Source organism: Phragmites australis, chromosome 4 (assembly GCF_958298935.1).
Source record: "Phragmites australis chromosome 4, lpPhrAust1.1, whole genome shotgun sequence".
NCBI lineage: Eukaryota > Viridiplantae > Streptophyta > Magnoliopsida > Poales > Poaceae > Phragmites > Phragmites australis.
In genome coordinates, this window is record NC_084924.1 from 44552347 (window position 1) to 44568850 (window position 16504).

At 45.8% G+C, this 16504-nt stretch overlaps 2 protein-coding genes across 2 annotated transcripts; one reads left to right on the forward strand and one right to left on the reverse strand.

The window, feature by feature from the left end:
- Positions 1 to 6992: 6992 nt before the first annotated feature.
- On the forward strand, positions 6993 to 8010 carry LOC133914454 (F-box protein SNE-like). The gene has a single exon (XM_062357557.1). It carries the CDS (start codon positions 7073 to 7075, stop codon positions 7613 to 7615), a length of 543 nt encoding a protein of 180 aa, XP_062213541.1. The 5' UTR covers positions 6993 to 7072; the 3' UTR covers positions 7616 to 8010.
- A 3577-nt stretch (positions 8011 to 11587) lies between these two features.
- On the reverse strand, positions 11588 to 16292 carry LOC133916731 (CASP-like protein 2U2). The gene is made up of 3 exons (XM_062360538.1): positions 15865 to 16292; positions 14008 to 14140; positions 11588 to 12170 (listed from the first exon to the last, which is right to left on the reverse strand). The coding sequence occupies exons 1-3, from the start codon at positions 16107 to 16109 to the stop codon at positions 11931 to 11933; spliced, it is 618 nt and encodes a 205-aa protein (XP_062216522.1). The 5' UTR covers positions 16110 to 16292; the 3' UTR covers positions 11588 to 11930.
- Between the last annotated feature and the right edge of the window lie 212 nt (positions 16293 to 16504).

The following is a 16504-nucleotide window of genomic DNA, read 5'->3' on the forward strand; positions in this document are numbered from 1 at the left end:
GATCTCTTTGTTGCTATGGGCATAAGATATGTGTACAATAGTATAAATTTGGATCTTGTATTCTCTTTCCTCTAAGTTATCAACTTAGAGAATTTCTTCACCTAATGACCATCTTCTTGAGTTTCTATTAAAGTTGCGGACTTTTTTTTTGACTAGGGACATAGAATGATCTTAAATACAATCTTATATTTATATCTCATCCATAGAGTCATATGTTATCGATTCTTTTATTTATTTCTATTTATTTGCTTCCACTTGAGTTTTTGAGGTACGTTGAGTGAAATAAATGAGAAAGTCATCCGATTTGAAAGAATTTGATGAGACATTTATTCAACCATCTCTAGTTATTAATCTTGGTCTTATATAGTTTATCATACTTTTTCTTATTAATACAACAGATAGCTCTCCAACCAGTTTAGTTTAAAAAAATCTTGAAACTAATATTCTGGCGATCTCTATCTGCCATCCAGAGTAAGAGAAACAGGAGCAGAATTCAGTTGGCAAACGTACCCTGCATTCTGGCATCAACATTATCAACTGAGTGCAGTATCATCACCTTGTTCGGTCCCAGAAATTCCTGTAGAATCTTGCAGGGCACCTACTAAGTGTTTGAATGCATTCTTTAGACGCTCTGCAAAATTGTGCAGGGCGGACCCAGAGCGCTTATATATACGTGTAGACCAGTGCATTTACACCGCCCCTGCAACCTCTGTTCCTTGGTTATTTTTAAGGTGACTCATAATATATAGTAGATAGTTTAGCAGGTGTCGCAGACTCACAGTACGATTTTTTAATATTATTTTTTGTACGGTAATTTAAAAAATTACAAAAATAACACACTGTCCTAAGATGGTTCCACGAAAATTGGAGTAAAAATATATATATTTATGGATTGGTTTAACGTAAATTTAATTTTCATGTTTGAAAGTACAAAAATATTTTCACGTCTTAAGAGCGTGAAAATACGAAATTTGTTGTAAGACTGAAATGCGAAAACTAGTTTCCCTGAGACGAGTGCGTGAAAACTGTCAGTTTTTTAAGAACCGAGGTCACGAGGCTAGGAGGAGGCTGAGAAAATGAAGCGGTAAGAGGAGTAACACATCAGGAATGCCATGATCTAGCTCACCGTGGCTTAAGCACGTAAAGTAGAGAGAGAAAGAAAACGGGAGAGGGCTCGTCGCGCTAAGGCGCAGGACCCCGATACCCTGAGGAAGAGTAAATATCCTAAGTACACTTAGTATAGAGCATTTATTTTAACCCAAGCTACTTTTATTCCCTAAGCCATGTTAATTTTAGCATCAGTATACTATTAGGTTAGTTTTTAGGTGTACTATACATGGTAATATTTATTATCGTTATCTCTGTATGGTTAGAGTTCATTCGTGCTACGATAAATTTACATCGAACAAAAATTTAAGAAAAAATAAAACACTTCGTGCTGCTATTCGGACAACTATTTGCACAACAAACATTTTTCGCCAAACTAGTCCAAGGAATATAAACTAATTTTTCCATGCATAAAAAATAAACTATTTTTCGTATTTTCGATACTAGAAATAAGATAAAAAACGCTCTTTCCGGAAAAACTAGGTTTCACGCGGCCGTCCTGGGAAAACTAGTTTTTGCATTTGGGTCTCATGACAACTTTCATATTTTCATGCTCTCAAGATGTAAAAATATTTTCACACTTCCAAACCGTGAAAATTAAATTTTTGCTAAACCAATCCGCAAAAATATATTTTCGTTACTCTAACTCGTGAAAATTGATTTTTGCGGAAACATCTCATGACTGTGTGTTATTTTTATAATTTTTTGAATTGGTACAATATTTTTAAAATTCTTGTAAAAATAATATTAAAAAATCCCACGCAGTACAACCTCAAGATTTTGTTTCCCACTTCATTCCCTTCTGTTTTTGGGTGCGTATATCCAGCTTGAGATCCAAATATATTTGCCGAATGCGCAGTGAACAAATATATTGATGGTGATGCTCTCTTGTCTGTATTGCATACAGGACACGCAAGATTACTAAATGGTCGACAGCATCTACCATCATATCTATTCCGCAGCTGCCGTGATTGCATGCGTGAAAACATATCCTGTCGTCGCTACAAAAACTTCATATCAAAGAACTAATGATTTGCATGCCATGGCACCAGGAACCACAACAAGATCGTGATCGTCAAACGCAAGGTTGCCAAACACATGCAACTCCCACGGAACAGGGGAAAAGCTGAAAAGCAGGCTGATCATGCAGAGAAAGAGAGAGAGAGAGGCAACTGAGCAAGTAAACAAACGGAAGATTCCACGGCTAGTTCTTTTTTATTACAAAATCTCGCTCGTGACTTTACGCAGCCCGTGAATGGTCACGGACTCATGTGCGGCCGCGAGCAGAGTCGCAGCACGGCACAGCACAACACAGCGCCACCGCCGTTGCGCCCCACATGGCCACATCTCCCGAACACTGAGAAGAACAAGGGGCCGGCCGGGGAAGCAGAGGCGCGCAGGACAAGTGCTCACGTCCATGGCTTTGGATTCAGAAGGCGAGCAGGCCGAGCCCACACGCTGCCATTTATCACCGGCAATGATCACTTTGTGCGGGGGCTGATCAGGTCGCTTCCACGTTCACGCAGATCATTGCCATGGTCGCAATTGCATTGCGCACGTAGGTAGATGCAGAACCGTAGAAGCAACGCTGAATTTTCCGCGCACTTTTATCCCAATCATTACTCACCGATTGGATGCTAGCACGATCAAGTGTTCCTTCGCTGGATTTAGAATTTTAGCTTCTTCATCGACAAAAACTCAAAGATGTTACATGAATTGATGTATATAGGGGATCGAATCAGGCAGATAGGGCACCATGCGTTGCGAGAGCGATCGATGGCCGGTAGAGGAGACGAATTCGCGTCCTGCAGCATCTGCGGCAAGGACTGGGCTGTTGGTTTTAAATCAAAGAAAAAGAAAAACATGGACCGGCTTTGCCAAACTCGCTATAGTACCGTTCATCATACACAGTGCTAGGATCAGCACATGCCTCGTTTCCGGGAATCCTGTCCGAGGGAGTAGCGTCCAAACCAGGAATTAATTCGAGGGCCCCATTACTCCCTGCTGCTTGCTCATGCAGAGTCGACGACGACGATGCAGGAGCTGCTCGCTACATCGGCGAAGAGAGGCGTACGTGCAGCGGCAGCGCATTGGGTGGCGGCGGCCGGAAACAGATCAACTGTTCATCGGAGGCTCGTCATGGCGCGCCGCTGCAGGACCCGGTCCATCGGTTGGCCGGCCGGTTGGTTTGCCGTTGCAGCGGCTAGCCCTGCATGGATTCCTAGCTAGATCAGACCGGCAAATTAAATTCTTCTGGTCCGGCTAGCCTAGCCCGGCCTCTGTACCGGTGACGCACTGCTGCATGCATGCATGCGATGTTTGAGTGGATATCTAGGCATGGAGTAGCATCGTTTGGTACTTGGTTTGGAGACCACGACGGTCCTGCGTGCCGATCAAGACCTACTCGACCTACATATCTGGTACTCCAGCTGCGTGTATCGTCCAGATGACAGAGATGGTCCGCGTTTCACGCAGGGCATCAGACCGTCAGAGATGGCAGATGGGAGTACATGATCAATCGGATCCCACGATCAGGGCTGCCAATTGTTTGATCCAACGGTCGAAAATAACTGGCGCTTTGTGGCGCTCTTCTCAATCTGCACTCATCATATATGTATGCAGATTTGCTTTTGTTGCACATGTTGGCAAATACGATGGCGTTAATCCGATGTGTATACATACAGAGCGCCGTGATCAATTAGTTCGTGTTACGCGTTCATTTAGCTGCTATGCTTGACCCAGATTGAAACGTACGTCCACCAACAAGAAACAAGAGTGGATTATTGGCTAACACCTAGCAAAATGCATGCATCCCGAAAGCTTCCGATTTGGCAGAGTAACAGCGTTGATGTGAGTGTTCATCAACCAGAAGAGGATAACAACGAAACTTTGATGTGACACCGAATACATACTCGTTCTGTTTACAAATACTTATCATTGTCTTTTACTGTAGTAAATATGACTTTACGTTTTTTTAAAAGGTTTATAGATGTTTAAAAAATTTCTATTATTAGATTTATTATGAAATAAACTTTACTAATATTTTATATATATATATATATATTAAGTATCTATATATTTTTAAAAAATATATGAAAAAATTAGCTACAGTAAAAATCCAATGAAAGTATTTGTAAATGGAGAGTATATGCATCTGTAGTGATTGCATCGAAAAGATGTGTGCATGGGTAGTTGATGCATACATGGTTGCTTGGAGCTAGCCGTTGTGACCTCGTCCCACTTTTCTCGGGGGATCGCGGACCGAAAACCAAACAGCATCCCGAAAACCACACGAACTAGCGGTCACGAAATGTGCTTGTCGTGAGCCTAGGCATCATCGCCAGGGATTAGTTAATCAACGATGCGGTTATAAAAAAATTACTCTCAAACCAGACCCAGCTTGTAGGGTTAGGCTGTCCGCTTAATTTAAACAGTACTAATACATACTAGAACGAAAACAAAGATGGTGCTATTTGGTCAAAGATAACACAGGGCAAGACGGTAAGGGTACAAGGCTAGGACCGTGGACTGACGAGGAATAAATAATGCCCCATGGTACACGTGTTCCTAACTTAATAGGGCGTCACATTGTCATAGGTAAATAATACACGCGCTGATATTAAGACAATTTATTGTGTTCTACGTAGAAATCATCACTAGATTATAAATTTTAAATATTTAGGAGTAATATAATTTGAAAAAGTTACACTCAAAAACTTTAAGTATGGTACGACTCTCCTAAACAAACTATATAAAGAGTGAGTACGTCAACAGCATACCTAATTCCGGAAGAGAGAGTCAAAATTCCAAGCAAGAAATCAAAAAAAGCCATACAGAGCAAGTGTAATCGGATATGAGGAGAAACAAACTATTAAAATTCACAACACATTCATATTATGATGAGATTTATCCGACAAGAGCTTTAATATTTAAAATATAAGAAAAACCATCAAGTTCTGTAGGATTAGATCTAGACACACCACCATTGTACACCTATGGCCCAGTGGAAGGCGTTGGACAGGCAGGGGTGTAGCCTGATGGAGGCGAGCAGTGTGTTGACATCATTTTTGTGACCCTTGCCACGGTTGCCAGAGGAGTCGGCCAAGGGGGTGAGGGGGAGGGGCACCAGGGAAAGGGGAGTTGCCAGTGTATGCCATCGTGGAGAGGAATGCTGATATAGAAGTAGCCCATATGTCATTCGTCTCCTTCAACTCATGGAGAAGTAGCATGAACGCGCCTTGGAGAATGATGACAGGGGCTTCAAGAAGGATATGATGTCGTCAGCATGCTTGAGGCATGGACTTAGCCAACTGAGGGTGTTGAGGACCAACTTGTCATTGCCGACAGGGCGACCAACATCGCGGAAGGCATCAACGGTGGGTTTTAAATGCTGGGAGTAGTTCGTGACTGATAGTTTATCCTGCATCATGTAGTGGAACTCATGGCTAAGCTATATGGTGTGGACGTCCCAGTTGTCATGGAATAGGACTTGGACGCGTGACCATAGGTCGTGCGGTGTCTGGTCTGGCTCGAGAGTGACATCAAGGATGTCCTCATGGATGGAGTCGTATAGCCAGGTTCGGACGGTGCAGTCTTAAGCCCAAGCAATGTCGTTGGGGTTGACCGGAGTGGAGCTATTGATGTGGGAGATGAGACTGAACTTACTGACCACGGTCTTGAAGTAGGTTGATCGCTCGGTGTAGTTCGAGGCCATGTTGAAGAGAATGACTGGAACATGCATCTTGATGGAGGACACTTTCACAGCGTTCATTGCAAGAGCATGGGTTGTCACTTAACAGCGGTGGCGAGGAGAGGAACGGGCTCTGTCACGTACGTGATGGATGGGTGCTGGACGTACGATTGGTGCCATGCGCGCATGCATGAATGCTGGGCGACACCATCGTCTGCCCGTGTCTCCAGTCCATAGTACATAGCACGCGTGCACATCACAGCCGGCCACCGCGCAGCGCGTCGACATCCTAGGGAACGGTCCGTCCGTAAAGCCAAAAACGGGCCCCAGATTTCGCACGCAGCTACCCTACTACACGCGCACGAAACACGGTTAAGTAAACGGCGTTCGCCGGTGCAGGCTGCAGCGTGCCTCCGTCGCCGCTCACTGGCTGAGGACCGGACGGCCCGCCGGCCGGGGAAGCTAGCGCACCCGTCCTGGCGTCGCGTCAAAACGGCTAGGGAAATACTTAAATGGCAGCGCCTACGTACGCGCGCATCTCCACGACGCCTCTTCCCTTGGCCCCTCCCGCTTGGCCCCATCTCCCCCTTCACTCGCACACCAGATGCTCGTCTCTCTCTCCGCCTTCGGATTCTTTGCTTTACGGTGCGCTGCCCGTGTGAGTGACACGGACGATTAATTAGCCAGACGACTCGCTCCCAGCTTCCACGGAGACTGCAATTTTGGTTAGTACTTGGTTACAGAGGCAGATGGTACGGGATGATTGTATTTATATACTTTGAGTATGTTATGATTTTATTTATATATAGATGATTATTTAGTAGACAAGGTGGAATGAGATTATTTTAATATTTTAGACTCATTGTTAATGTCATATTTGAAGTGGTATGACTATGTTTCACTATTTTTAAAAATAATTCCGTATCAAATCTTTAAAGATATTCTCTAATTTCAAACTATTTCATCCAACTGCATTCTATCAAAATAGTTTCCATCCCACCGCTATTCAGTCAAACAATAAAAAAGCAGAATAAATCCATTCCATTCCACTCCGTTACACGAACTAAACACAGCTAGCTTTATTAACCGCCGTTTGGCTTGGTGCCCCCCACACGCGCATAGAAACAGTCAAAACCCCGCCTCCTTCCCCTATATATACGCTCTCCACCCCCTCTCGCCCTCACTGTCCGAGTGTCTCACCTCCCACTTCCATCTCCACGTACGAAGTCGGCTGCGCGCACTGGCCTCGACGCGACGGACGGCCGAAGCTGACGAATGGGAGGCGCGCCGCGGCGCCCGGCTGAGGAGGCGGAGGAGGTGACGGAGCTGGAGCTGCGCATGCAGCTGCTGGGTGGCGGCGCCTACAACATCAACGACAACGCCGACCTCCTTGCTGAGATCCTGGCGCGCCTTGACGGCCGCTCGCTCGCCGCCGCGGCTTGCGTCTGCCGCCTCTGGGCCGCCGTCGCGCGCCGCGACGCCGTCTGGGAGGCGCTCTGCCTCCGCCACGTCGGCCCGGCGCCGGGACCCACGCAGCCGGCGGGCCCCGCCACCCACGCCGTCGTCGCCGCGCTCGGAGGATACCGCCGCCTCTACCGCCTCTGCCTCGGCCCGGCGCTCGACCGGCTCGGCCGCGCGGGGACGCTCGCCCACGCGCATGCTCGCGCCCACCTGTCGCTGTCCCTCTCGCTGTCGCTCTTCTCCATCGACTGCTACGAGCGCCTCGGCGGCGGCGGCCCGGGCGGGGGCGCCGCCGGGAGGCAGCCGCCGCCGCCGTCGTCGCTTCTGTTCCTCTGCAAGCCCGTGGACGTGTCGTGATGACAATGAGATTGAGCTGGCACACGATCCCTCCATTAATCCTGGCCGTCTGATCGGTCGATGTCGTCGCGTTGGCGTATGCATGCTGCCTAGTGTTCCTACCTTCCTGCTCGTTTGACGGACGCCGCTTAACACAATTGGTTTGGTTTTCATTAGCACGAACGAACAATAAGAGCCAGAGAGAGAGAGAGAGAGAGTTCTTCAATCAAGCTGTACCGTAGAGAGAGGCATTCCCTATAATATATGGAAGTAATTATTCTTTCCTTCCTTTTTATCGTTCACCTGTGTACGCTTGGTGCTTGTCTGCGCCCGTTTGACGAGTTGCTGTTTCGATGCACGTGGCTTGTATCGCTTCCCCGTGCTGTTGCTTCGGCTGGATGCTTGCGATGCAAGTGCAACTTGCGCGTGTGCTCGCCTACTAATCACCTCGCCCTCACCTCACCGCTCGCGCTCGGCAGCCGTCAACTGCCAGGGGACTGCGCGGCAGCGAAAATGAAATGGCCCACGAGTTATGTGTTTGGACTCGCTCGTGACTTCCATTCTTCTGGAGCTGGAACCCCTCAAATAAATTCGAGAATAGCTAGATATATGTTGATAGATTGGAATGGTCCAAATCTATCGAATTTTAGATTGTCGGATGAGCCTTAAACGGCCTTCGTGGCCTCCTACGACGCGTCCACTCAGCTCGAGCCTCATTCACTCGTGCGTTGCCTCCTCACCCTGCGTGCTGCCTCCCTGTCACCTTACCGGTGTCGTGCCCAGCTCCACCGTGGCCCACCCACCTCCGTCGCCACTCCTCTCCTGCCCGTTCTCCCTCCACCTCCCCTCGCTCCCCTGCCGCCATCGTCTCCCCGACTGGCTCCGGCAGCATTACCGTTGCTGGATCCGTCACCCTCGACCACCACTAACCACGCTAATATCGACACTCTCACCACCATCACCGGCCCAACCGCTATCCACTACCACCGTAGTGGGTAGCACCCCCCCATCACCCTGCCATCCCTCCTACCGCTTGCCACAACCGTCGGGCTGAACAGCTCCCCGATCATCCTCTAGAGCCAAAAGTCCACAAATCCCCCTAAAACCTCGAACACTAACTCTAAACCTAAACCTCGCCGAAGAAGACAATAGCCATGTCAGAGAATATGAGAGATCACCGGAGAAGAATAATGCATGAATCTCCAATTAGATTCTAAGGTAAGAAATTCGACAAAAGACAACTAGTATTTTCGAATAAATTAATGTTCGAAGAATAAGCGAATTAGTGCGCTGTTGGTAACGTAGTTTTAATTTGTTAACCTTTCGAAATTGGTGGCACTGAAAATTCGAGTTCTTCCCGTACAGGACACTGAGATGAGATCTATTCACGGGCGCCGAGGGCGCTGGGTAATTTTCACTAGAGCATGGCAGGAGAGCAGGGCACGGCGCAGATCTGCTGGGTCGGTTCCTGCTCGATGCATCATTGTAGGCTTTTCTCTGCCGAGCCAGAGGCCAGCACGCAGTCAAAAGGTAAAAACAGACGATGTGAAAACGTTATCCATCCTTCCGGCAGGCCGGGTGACTTGGGGCTCTGAGCTGCTGAGAGCTAGCCTGAGACACTTCGTCGTGGTGCTGTCTAAGCATACTGTAGTGCACTGCATCTCTTCGAGTTGCGCGAACAGCTACCGTGTTGGCCACATCAAGAGCCCATTCGTCTTCGCGCGAGCATGCAAGCGACCAACGCTGGCGAGCTAGCGACCAACGCTGGCTTGGTACGGTTCTTGCATGGTTCCTGGATCGATCGAGTGCACTAGCTGCCCGATCAGGACACGAGTTGCAGCAGGGGACGGGTCACGGGCTAACCTATGAGAAGGGGCTGCGCGCAACCTCCCAAGCTCATGTCTGCATCCTTGGAACATGACAAGCTCCCATGCATGCCAGGATAAGCGCCGCGTGAGCCATCAAAACGATCAGACCGGACTCTTGCAGTGACGTCTACCATATGTAGTATAAAATTATTGTATTTAGATACTCTAAGGTTTCTTATATTTTTGATGTATATCTTTATTTCTATAAAAAGAATTCACAGATGTTCAAATATCTTGTAAATAGACAAGTGTATCTAAAAAATGATAAAAGGCCTCAAGAGTCGTAGTGTGACTTTCCTGTATATAAGGAGCCAGAGATCCTGCGGAGGACAAGTCCATTAAACTTCATACAGGCCCATTAAAGCTGTTCAAGTTTGCATGAGCTGTGAAATTTTGAGCCTTTTTTTACTCTAGACCTGTATTAACAACCCTCTCCAACTATATACAAGAGAGTTATTCGATGAGATCTAAATCTTTTTTTTTGATCGTTTTTTTTATCGTAGATCTAAATCTATCTAGATTAGTCAAGAATCCTTTACAAATGATCTTATATATCAATATAAGATTAATAGGATGTAGTGTTATTATTTTAAATAAGATTTAAATCTGTATAAAACTCTATATATATGTTGTATGATTCGTTTACTGAAAATATCCTCTGTTCTTTTATAAATTTATGAGATCGGCGATTATCGCTCGTTGATCGATGTGTACACCGGATAAAAAGGTGGCATGCAATTGGTACTGAGTGGACTCGCTCAGTGTCAGTATAAAGTAGTACCCTCCGCCCCGTGACCGTGAGTTGGATATACTCACTTTCTGAAAAACAAGATATACTCTGATTAAACAGGTTGCAAGTTTGTTTGTTTAAGGACAGACAAGACACTACAGCAGGCAGAAAATACATGGATTTATGGTTTCTTCTGTGCTGCTGACGTGCCGTTCGGCACACACTCGTATTCAACTCGACTACTGAGCGTGTTTTTGTCTTACTACTGCTGCATGCACGTACAGGATATCTTTCCGGATATATTGCATCGGTCTAGATGATTCAGTGTAGTTCTTACTCATATGATAATTTATTTCTCTATAACTTTTGCAGGAATCCTTGACTGCTGTTGGGCATTAAGTGGTTAGATGCTTTCCTGGTTTTCCCGAACCAATGCATATATAGCTGTAGATGCATGCAATGCGTCGACGTTGGTATACCAAATTCTTCTGTTGCAGTCAGCTTGCAGCGGAACAGAACAGTGCAACAGACGAGTAATTCGACAAGACCTATATAAATATCACCCGTATTTTATGTGTTTAAACGTTGCAGAGCTGCCAATCTGTTTGCTGGATTACAACGCAGGCAGAGATGCAAGAACAACGAGAATACGTGCAGCCATGGTTATACTTATTTTTTTTGACAGGTTATGCTTTTTTTTTTTCCAAAGAGACGGTAAGAGAGTTGTTAAATTATATTAAAAGAAGAGAAAAAAATTAGAAAACAAATAGTTCAACCAACCCTTGTTAGGGCCTAAGGAAAAAACAAAGCGAGGACGACTTAAGCTCTAAAAACAACTAGGAGGCCAAAGCCTCCAGAATAAAGAAAAGAAGGTACAATCCTACTAAAAAAGAAAGATATCGCTCTAAATTAATTACCATGCTCGATTTTTTTGTTCAATGTTCTCTTTTGCTTTCCACTAATTGAGACCACATACAGACTTTGACCTTGAAAGAAAATTAATTTTTCTGCTTCCAAATATTTCATCAAAAGTATATTGCTCCTTCCTTGAATTTTCTACGACTCTCCTTGTTGATTATGTATCTTGCTTTCTACCACCGTAATTGAATATTGGAGAACTCATTTTGGCTCCACATATTGTCCCAACAGTACCATTACGTAACAGGTTATGCTTCATCATTTTCATATATAAAGTATATACACCCTATTGTCAGGCGAGGCCCAATACTGTGCATTTTCTCATTAGGCCCATCATGTGGGTGTTTTCGTAACGGAGAGGGCCAATCCATATTGGAAGGCCCATCACGTACGGGTGAATCTTGGACAAAAACTTGATCAGAATTGAGTAGCGAGTGCCGAGCAGTAAAGGTTGGCACACACACTCGGCACAGGATCAGCAACAACAGCTACCCGAATAAATTTCGATAGGTCTGCCATCCTGCAGGTGAGCCGGCGAGACACTGATGATACATCACTTTCTCGTACGTTTATTGCCATACTACGTACACAAACACCTTGGATCACTTCACATCATGTAAATATATGGGCATCCCAGAGACCTTATTGCTACGCTCACAGGCAGCATGCCAACAGCAGAAAACTCAAACGGGAGAAGATCATCACAGCTATGGTTCCAGACTTGGTGCACGTTAAAACCTAAGAAAGGCCAGCAGCGACGTCGTTGTGTTCCTAGAGGGAGCGAAGAAGAAGGCTGAAGAGGACCTGATGTGATCCCTGATCACTTCCTCCCTTCGCCGCTGCCGTACAACCGGAAGAGGTTGAAGGCCGAGACGAGCGCGATGGCGACCATGTTGACGCTGGCCGCGATGGCGCAGGCCACGGCGGCCCCGGCCTGCGCGCAGAACCGCTTGTAGAGGTGGCACGTCTTCATCCACTGGAACTGCGGCGTGCCGTACTTGCCGATGAGCGCCGCCTCCATTGCCACGGCCACCGCCGAGATCGTCAAGTACGCCATCACCTGCGCACCCAGTTCACAGAATGCAGAGTTACCAACACAGTTGGGGAGAAACTCTAACGAAGTGTAGAACAGGTTCCTTCAGATCGAGAATACGGGCTGGTACAAAAGATGTACTAACAAGTTTAATGCATGAACAGGCATTGGAACAACCTAGAGCTTGACATATAACGCCATGTGATGGTTCTGATCTCACCTGCTACCTGCCCATCTCTGTGCTTGTTCATAGTGCTGCGGCGATCAGGCAGCAAATGCGCATGTTGATATTACTTGACAGTGCGCAACAACGTTAGGCAACCAGGATGGCCACATTTTTTTCCCAACATATGCAATCCTTGGAAAATAATGTGTATCTTATTCTTTCACTATACTAGCACGAAATGTATACGATTACAAGCTTACTGAAAGACGTATTGCTGTTAAAGTGTTAATACATAAGTTAGGGTAGAATATTTGGGCGTCTTCGAAGTTTAAGCGAGTCGTTTTTGCTCACACTGTTTTGTCATTTCCCATGGAATATGCCAAACCTTAGCTCAAGGTTTGATTGCGATATGTGACCTGCTGTACTGAAACGTCTTGATGCAAATGCTGGCTGAGCTACACTAGTGAATATCCAGGAAGGATGTGACATGGCTGCCTTCTCTATCCGCCGAGATAAGCTGTAGTAACTGCAGATGCATTTGCATTGACAGTCACTGGCCCATAGGCCTTCGATGTAAATGCTGGCTGAGCTACACTAGTGAATATCCATGAAGGATGTGACATGACAATGCCTTATCTACACACCGGGAACCGTGAATATCCATGAAGGATGTCACTGAGTGTTAACGCATTTGTAGTTACTGCAGTGTGTTCATTGTCTACAACTTCACATCACAAAAAGTATTATTTACTCTATGTCTATTGTCTATTGTCTGCAACTTCAGCATCACAAGGTGTCATGTATGCTATAAATACAAAATTAATTTAGGTTGCCCTTAATTCCACCTTCTCTTTTCCTTTTTTTTAAAGGCCAATATTCCCCTTAAAAAAAGGTCACTATCGACAGTATTTTTTCCTCTCTGAAATGGTCAGTATGCAGGCCAAACTTTTCTTCTTGGCAAGCAAAAAACGTAAGTGTTGGCACTATCAACAATAGCAACATCCAGCAAACAAACTACATGGTGTTTCTTTTTTAAAAATATATATTTTTTTCAATCTGCTAACAGAATATATATTGACTGTGTGAATTTCAGAGTTGTCCAGCACAGAATGAAGCTAAAGAGTAAAGAAATTAGTACATTATTTGTCCATGCATCACTTTTCTCAGAAAAATGAAGTGCCAATAACTGATGTCGAGCAGATGGGTAGGGAGCTCGGTGGCAAAGCACCGAGGTGGGTGTCGAGCCGGGTGTGGGATCGAATCCTACGTCTTGCACGATTCCCCGCTAAGGTCTTAAAAAAGATCGGGTAAAAAGGGTCCAAATCTAAAAAAAAAAAAACTGATGTCGCGATCACTACTGGGTCTATTTTTCAACTTAATCGGTACTAGGCCTTATAATGTGGGAAATGGCATTTCATCACAAGTATTTTTCATAAGAACACTAATAGTAACCTTACTGTCTGTTAACCCGTAACTTTGGGTAACATATTACTTTATGTCTCCATCACATTCCGTATACACAGTATAAAACATGTTCAGATGCTCAAGAGCTACAGAATTGCAGCATTTACACCTAAAAAATTAGACATTAGAGCTGAATAGTAACCCCTTGAAAGTGACAAACAACACACATGCAAAAACATAGCGACAGAGATCAAATAGCTATAAAGGCTGATGGTGATAATAATTAAGACTTGCCTGATCACAAGAGAAGATAGCCCACGCCAAGGGCCTACTGAGGAGGACACCACCTGTCAGAATGTTCACTAAACACCTTGCCCCCTGGATCAGGCTATAACACGCTGCCATCCCATTTGCTATCACCAAAAATCTGCATATATGCCAGCAAATGAGCTTCAGCAAGGCGTTCTGTTTCGTCGCCCAAATTTATGGTTTTGACGAAATAATTCACAATCTCACACCATTGTGCTCTGAATATAAGTGAAAATTTTGGACTGGTGCATTTGGAGGATTTTGTGACTTTTAAAAATTCACCTACTTCGTGGCCTTGGTTAGCTCTTCAAAATGCCAGTTCTTTGAATGTTACACGATTCCATGCTACATTATGAAGATGGTCCCCCTGGGAGTAGTAAATGTGTACAGCGCAGAGGACAACAGCTATATATGAAGTGAAAACATATAGTAGCGCTACGAATATGTCCTGCAATTATAAATACCGAACCCTGTTGACTGCCAGACATACTATATCATACTATGATGGACTACTGCATCATTTACATTTTCAGTCTAATACTGATATTACTGCTCAATACTACTCCATCCATTCTATTTATTTGATATCTGAGAATCTGCGCAAAATGTTTGAAACTTCGTAAATCGATTAGATAAAAAAGATACAACTACTTTATTTTGTTAAAAATACTTTTAATATATGATTTACAACTAATGTTATTACAGTTAAAAAAACAATAGTTTTTTGGAACGTATAAAATGTAATGCTCAAAGTTACCTCTTGTAGATCATGAAAAGTCAAAACCACTGACCAAAAATGAAAGGAAGTTGTGCTAAGTACTACTGCTAACATGGTGGGAGTGCTACTAAGGAAGTTGTGCTAAGTACTACTTCTAACATGGTGGGAGTGCTACTGACAAGTGTAAATTTATTTTACTAGTATTGAAATTACAGATTTGCCGCAACCGTGCCGGGAGGCGAGAAGTAGGTCGCATTCATGCGTGCTCGTGAATGATCCAACCGCATCAGGCAGGCAGCCATCACGTGGTAGTTGTCAAGCGTTTATATATCATCTTCTACCCATTTCACTCGAGGGGGAAAAATCTTCGACACCAACGAGGACAACCATTGAAGCAGCTGCTACTCTGGGCACGACACCGCGGCCTCCTTAGATGCGAGCCACGGCCGGGTCTGCCCGTGTGCACGCCCAGGCTTCCCGGTGCAGCCACGGCAGCAGCGGCAACTGGCAAATGCTACCCATGGGGGCCTCTGCTGAGCGGCAAGGAAATGAACTTGCCAAACTGTGCATGCCTCGGCTGCCGCTTTAAGCGGCTGGTTCCTCTGCGTCGCCGTACCTGTGGTTGCTCGCTGGCTTCGCCATTAATCTCTCTACTTCTCCACAACTACACTTCACGCCGGTGTGCCGATAGTTTGGTGACGCTAAGAGTGGTATTCTTAACCTAACCAGGACACCAAATTAAGGAAGCTTCCTTTACTTGCTAAGTGGCCATCAGACATCCAGAGGCAGCCCCAAGGCAAGGAGCACTCAACTTTTTCTGAAGCCTTAGGATCAAAATTAGTAGCTCGCATCAGTGACCAGCGGGAACAAATAATTTCGGCAGATAACGGCGATGGAAAAGGAATATCACTGTACTATAATTTGTGATTTGTGAGCATGCGTACTGGTGGCGAACGTTGCACAAAAATAATAAAGAAAATTTAATAAAAAACGCTTGCTTCTGTTGCATGCACGAGTGAGAGTGACTACTGACTAGTCACGGAGGAAATAATTACTGCTCCCCGCTCCGATCCATGGGGAGGAAAGGAAAATTGAGGCGTTGAGCAAGGGGCTTAGTGGCTTACACGAGGGACTGCATGTCGGTGTACCGGGCGACCTTCTCGACGGAGAAGAAGACGCGGGTCTGGCGGTCGGCGCCGAGCAGCGCTGCGGCGAGCACCGCGAGCCCGCACGCCGCGCACCGCATGAACGCCTCCGCGGCGCGCAACCGCCGCTCCAGCGCGGCCGGCACGCGCCCCGCGGGGCCGTAGTAGCACACTGGGACGTTTCCAGGGCTGACCCCGTCGGCTCCCCCTCCTCCTTGCCTCATGGCCGGTTTCTCCTAAGCTACCTGTGTAGCTATGCTGCCACTGAAGGAGATGGCGTGAGAGGAAGGGGGGTCAGAGAGGAGCAGAGTGGAGGAACTCAGCCGCGGTGTACGCCGAGGGAGGAGGAGGTGTTTAAAAAGCACAGAGCCGAGCCAGGGGAGCGTAAATGTGCAGGGTTTCCGCTAGGTGCACTCCACCAACCCGGCACGCTTGATAGCCGTCCGGTTGAGGAATTTATGTGTGAGGTAACATATGTATGCAATTTTTGTTTGAATAAATTTTGAAGCAAATTCACGATTTGCAATCAAATAACTACATGATTCACGATGCGCCACTATTTACAGGGCTGATATCCGAGGCTATTGCTAATATAACTGCGAGGCATATAGGTAATTGC

Coding starts and splice junctions, on each gene's coding strand:
- LOC133914454 (XM_062357557.1), top strand. CDS start 7,073: ATGGGAGGCGCGCCGCGGCGCCCGGCTGAGGAGGCGGAGGAGGTGACG.
- LOC133916731 (XM_062360538.1), bottom strand. CDS start 16,109: ATGAGGCAAGGAGGAGGGGGAGCCGACGGGGTCAGCCCTGGAAACGTC. Junction 14,141..15,864: donor ACCGACATGCAGTCCCTCGT/GTAAGCCACTAA, acceptor GCATATATGCAG/ATTTTTGGTGATAGCAAATG. Junction 12,171..14,007: donor CTATCTTCTCTTGTGATCAG/GCAAGTCTTAAT, acceptor CTGGGTGCGCAG/GTGATGGCGTACTTGACGAT.